Below are 5,510 nucleotides of genomic sequence, written 5' to 3'. Positions count from 1 at the left end.
CCTGGCTGTGGTGTTCTTGTGGTGATGTGTTGTTTTTGGGCCTAGCATACCTTTTGGAATTATGGTCAGAAAGTTCAACCTTGGTCTCATCAGACCAGAACGTATCTTTTTACAAAATGTAGCCAGGCTTGGATGTTCTCTCTGTGTGTGTGTGTGTGTGTGTGTGTGTGTGTGTGTGTGTGTGTAAAGTCTTGCCACCCTACCATAGCCCACACATATGAAGACTACAGGAAATTGCTGTCTCATGTAGGAGCAACCAGGACTTGTCAGAAGTTCCTGCAGCTCCTTTAATGTTGCCGTAGGCCTCTTGGCAGCCTCCCTGGCCAGTTTTCGCCTCGTCTTCTCATCTGTTTCGGAGGGACATCCTGTTCTTGGTAATGTCACTGTTGCGCCCTATTTTCTCCACTTGTTGATGGTTGTCTTCACTGTTCTCCATGGTGCCTTGGAAACTCTTGTAGCCCTCTCCTGATTGATACCTTTCAACAATGAGATCCCCTTAATACTTTGTAAGCTCTTTGTGGACCATGACTTTTGCAGTTGGATGCAACCAAGAAGATGTCAGGAAAATTCTCCAGGAACAGCGGAACTTCATTTGGGGTTAATCACAGTCACTTTAATTGATAGCAGGTGTCTATGAACTACTATTTAATATGAGTTTGAATGTGATTGGTTAATTCTGAACACAGCCACGTCCCAATTATAATAGGGTGTGCACACTTATCTAACCAGGTTAGTTTTACCTAAACAGGTAACTTTCACATTTTTCTTTTTTCCCCTAAAATGTCTTTATGTTTTTAGGCTGCAAGGATTAGCAAGGAGGAAGTGAGGGCAGCTATGAAGAGGATGAAGAGTGGAAGGCGGTTAGTCCGCATGACATGCCTGTGGAGGCATGAAGGTGTTTAGGAGAGATGGCAGTGGAGTTTTTAACTAGATTGTTTGACACAATCTTGGAAAGTGAGAGGATGCCTGAGGAGTGGAGAAGTATACTCATACCAATTTTCAAGAATAAGGGTGATGTGCAGCGTTGTAGTAACTACAGAGGTATAAAGTTGATCAGCCACAGCGTGAAGATATGGGAAAGAGTAGTGGAAGCTAGGTTAGGAGCAGAAGTGATTATTAGCGAGCAGCAGTATGGTTTCATGCCATGAAAGAGCACCACAGATGTGATGTTTGCTTTCGAAATCAGGCAGGAGTCTCCGTGGACTATGATGTTCGCGGATGACATTGTGATCTATAGTGAGAATAGGGTGCAGGTTGAGGAGAGGAGAGCCGGGAGAGGAGGAGGTATGCACTGGAGAGAAGAGGGATGAGTAAATAGGTGCAAGACTGAATACTCATGCATGAACGAGAGGGAGGACAGCGGAATGGTGAGCATGCGAGGAGTAGTGGTGACGAAGGTGGATGAGTTTAAATACATGGAGTCAACTGTTCAAAGTAACGGGGAGTGAGGAAGAAGAGAGTGCAGGCAGGGTGGAGTGGGTGGAGACGAGTGTCGGAGTGATTTGTGACAGAAGGGTGCCAGCAAGAGTTAAAGGGAATGTTTACAAGATGCTAGTGAGACCAGCTATGTTATATGGTTTGGAGACAGTGGCACTGATTAAAAGACAGGAGGTGGAGCTGGAGGTGGCAGAGTTGAAGATGCTAAGATTTTAATTGGGAGTGATGAAGAAGGACAGGATTAGGAACGAGTATATCAGAGGGACAGCTCAGGTTGGATGGTTTGGAGACAAAGCAAGAGAGGCAAGATTGAGATGGTGGAAAGATGCTGGGTATGCTGGGAGAAGGATGCTGAATATGGAGCTGCCAGGGAAGAGGGGAAGAGGAAGGCCAAAGAGGAGGTTTATGGATGTGGTGAGGGAGGACATGCAGGTGGCTGGTGTGACAAAGGAAGATGCAGAGGACAGGAAGAGATGGAAACAGATGATTCGCTGTGGCGATGCCTAATGGGAGCAGCCGAAATTTGTTGTAGTAGTAGTAGTAGTGGTAGTAGTATTAGTAGTAGTAGTGGTAGTATTAGTAGTAGTAGTAGTTTATAGGTTGCAATTTCACATGAAGGTGGAACAAGGTCTGACATGATTTACCTTGGTTTTATTTTTTTTTACATCACAAAACCCCGCCAAATCCTGTTAGAATTACGAGTATTATAACGAAATAAATCCATAATACCGGACAAAGCATTTTGTACTATGCTAGTGGGCACTTATCCTCGATTTTATTAGAGGCTGGTGTAATAGAAGTGAAACAATGCCACATTGTTTTACCTCTACTACACGGGCCTGCATCGTAGGCCATATTTAAAAACGTCCAACACTATACAAGGCGAGCGAAACGGCGCCCTCTGTCGACGAGGTGCTGCCTGGCGCGCCGTGTTTTGCCAATAAAGTTATATTGAAGGAAATGTGAAACAAGATGGCGGCGCGCATAGCCGTGTCACCCTCAGCGGCGCCGAGCCTGCGGTTCTCCTCCGGAGCGCTAATAAAGACTCTGGCAGAACTTTCCAGACGAGGTGAGGCTGTTGGTTTGGTGAGTCTTTTTCAGGTCCCCCATTTTGAATAAATGTTGTCAACGACTTGTCTACTAAATGCCGGCCGTTTTCCCAGCTTCCACGCCGCATGAATTATTCCGTCTGTTGAAACTCTGCGAAGTTGAGCGAGGTGGAAAAAATGAAATGACGTCACTTCTGTGGTCCGAGGACCCAAATGGCCGCGTCACGTGGTACGAGAGGAATCGAACCCTTCTTGAGCAGTGTCAGTGCCTTGCCCAATAGACTGCCGTAACGCCAGGCCGTCTACCCACTATACACGGTTTCAGTAGTATACCCATCTCATGCATGCACGTACCTTGAAATGGTCAGCGATCATTTCAGCTGCCTCTTGTTTTATGTGCAGTTGTTGTCCTGCTGGTGTGTTGCTCTGCTGCAGTGTTTCTCAACCCAGTCCTCAAGGACCCCCTATCCTGCAGGTTTCCTTTGCAATCCTGAATAGGTACCTGTTTGTAGCTATTCAACCAATCAGTTTGCACACCTTGCATAATTAAGTGCTATGAGATGACTGGTCGAGTTAAGTACAAGCAGGGCTACCTATGCAGGGTTACAATGAAAATCTGCAGGATAGGGGGTCCTTGAGGACTGGGTTGAGAAACACTGCTCTACTGCATGTGGAACTGCTTTTAACAGTTTCTCAACCTTGGGCCGTGCTCCATAACAGGAACCTTGGTGTATATATATATATATATATATATATATATATATATATATATATATATATATATATATATATATAGCTCCGTGGCCACAGCACTAAACTCGGGCTTGTAACGATTTTGGGAGAACTCATTGTTAAATTTACATTCACGATTTACGTTTGCTCGATTAGCAGATGCTTTCATGTAAAGTGACTTCCACAACGGCTACCACCTGGCGTCACAGAGCACGACATAATATCCCTACGGCTGTAGTACTACATGAAGTAGCAGTGCATTTGCTACATCGTAATTGCATAGTAGTACTACATGAAGTAGCGGTAGTTAGATATGTATTACCTAGTAATCCACAAATAGTGGTACAAATGAAGTAGCAGTAGTAGTACATTTGCTACAAAGTCATATCAAGTGGTACAATATGAAGTAACAATAATATATCCAAAGGAGTTGAATCAAGTGCAACTGGACTTGGTATATATCCGTGAAGACGTTTCGCCTCTCATCCAAGAGGCTTCCTCAGTTCGTGCCTTTCTGACCAGACCAAGCTGGTCTGACTGGCTGGTGATGTGATAACCATGACCTGGATGAATGAGAACATTCACAGACGTAACAATAATATATTTGCTACATATCAGTACTATACTATGTAGCAGCAGTAGTACATATGCCACATAGTGATCATATATAGTTGTACTATATGAATTGCTACATAGTAATTATTGCAGTAATATATTTAGCTGTAGTAGTACATTTGCTACATAGTGAGAAGGAGAGGTGCTGGGTGTATTGGGAGAAGGATGCTGAATATGGAGCTGCCAGGGAAGAGGAAAAGAGGAAGGCCTAAGAGGAGGTTTATGGATGTGGTGAGGGAGGACATGCAGGTGGCTGGTGTGACAGAGGAAGGTGCAGAGGACAGGAAGAGATGGAAACGGATGATCCGCTGTGGCGCCCCTAACGGGAGCATCCAAAAGTAGTAGTAGTAGTGCATTTGCTACATAGTAATCCTACAATAGAAGTACTATATGAAGTAGTAGTAGTACAACTGCTACATAGTAATAATACTATAGTAGTACTATATGTAGCAGTAGTAGGACATTTGCTACGTATTGCCAGGAGTTTATGTCACATCAAGTGTAGTAAGTGAGAGCACAATAGTAATAGCTGAGACCAAGAATAGTATTAGATTATTAATGTTAGCTGCAAAGTAACACGAATGAGAGAAAGGACAGCAGAATGGTGAGGATGCAAGTAGTAGAGGTTATGAAGGTGGATGAATTTAAATGCCTGGAGTCAACTGTTCAAAGTAACAGAGCGTGGAAGAGAGGTGAAGAAGAGAGTGCGGGCAGGGTGGAGTGGGTGGAGAAGAGTGTCAGGAGTGATTTGCAACAGAAGGATACCAGCAAGCGTTAAAGGGAAGGTTTACAAGACAGAAGTGAGACCAGCTATGTTATATGGTTTGGAGACAGTGGCGCTGACGAAAAGACAGGAGACGGAGCTGGTGGTGGCAGAGTTGAAGATGCTAAGATTTTCACTGGGAGTGACGAAGAAGGACAGGATTAGGAACGAGTATATTAGAGGGACCGCTCAGGTTAGACGGTTTGGAGACAAAGCAAGAGAGTCAAGATTGAGATGGTTTGGACATGTGTGGAGGAGAGATGCTGGGTATACTGGGGGAAGGATGCTGAATATGGAGCTGCCAGGAAAGAGGACAAGAGGAAGGCCAAAGAGGAGGTTTATGGATGTGATGAGGGAGAACATGCAGCTGGCTGGTGTGACAGAGGAGGATGCAGAGGACAAGAACAGATGGAAACGGATGATCCGCTGTGGCGCCCCCTAATGGGAGCAGCTGAAAGTAGTAGTAGTAGTAGTAGACGTTAGCTGCAAAGTGCCAGTAAACAGTTTGCAAATCTTGCTGAGAGACCATTTAAGAACTAAAGTAATGCTAGAAAAATAAAGTTTTTAAGCTTTCTTGAAGGATGTACACAGTCAGCAGTTCTGAAGGAGGCCGGGAGTTCGTTCTACCATTTTGGGTCCAGCAGAGAGAAGCGGTTGGACCCTAAGCTGGTCACTTTTGCATAGAGAATAAATGTTAACCTACCAGCTGATAAGTTATTCATTAGCATTGCTGTTGTTTTCAAGGTTACATGGTACATGCACAACGGGCTGCCGAGGGGAACAAGGCCGGCGCCGGTTTCAGCGGACCACTGGAGCATTACAACAGTCTTATTCGGGATGGCTTGCTGCGTGAGGATGAACATCAGAAAGCAGTGCTGGAAAAACTGGAGCAGATGCAGAAGACTTTGAGAGGA

The 5,510-nt window shown here is 44.8% G+C and overlaps 1 protein-coding gene across 1 annotated transcript in view; it reads left to right on the top strand.

Annotated features, from left to right (window-relative positions):
* Nucleotides 1-2,430: 2,430 nt before the first annotated feature.
* The window catches only part of afg1la (AFG1 like ATPase a), a 13,659-nt gene continuing 10,579 nt past the window's right edge, over nucleotides 2,431-5,510 (top strand). Inside the window, exons 1-2 of the mRNA XM_056295500.1 lie at nucleotides 2,431-2,506; nucleotides 5,341-5,510. The exon at nucleotides 5,341-5,510 is cut by the window's right edge and continues 33 nt beyond it. Of these exons, the coding sequence (XP_056151475.1) occupies nucleotides 5,346-5,510 (165 nt within the window). The 5' untranslated portion in view covers nucleotides 2,431-2,506; nucleotides 5,341-5,345. The remainder of the gene's footprint in view (nucleotides 2,507-5,340) is intronic.

This window comes from Lampris incognitus, chromosome 16 (assembly GCF_029633865.1).
Source record: "Lampris incognitus isolate fLamInc1 chromosome 16, fLamInc1.hap2, whole genome shotgun sequence".
NCBI classification, from domain to species: domain Eukaryota; kingdom Metazoa; phylum Chordata; class Actinopteri; order Lampriformes; family Lampridae; genus Lampris; species Lampris incognitus.
This window is presented reverse-complemented; position numbering and strand designations above follow the sequence as displayed.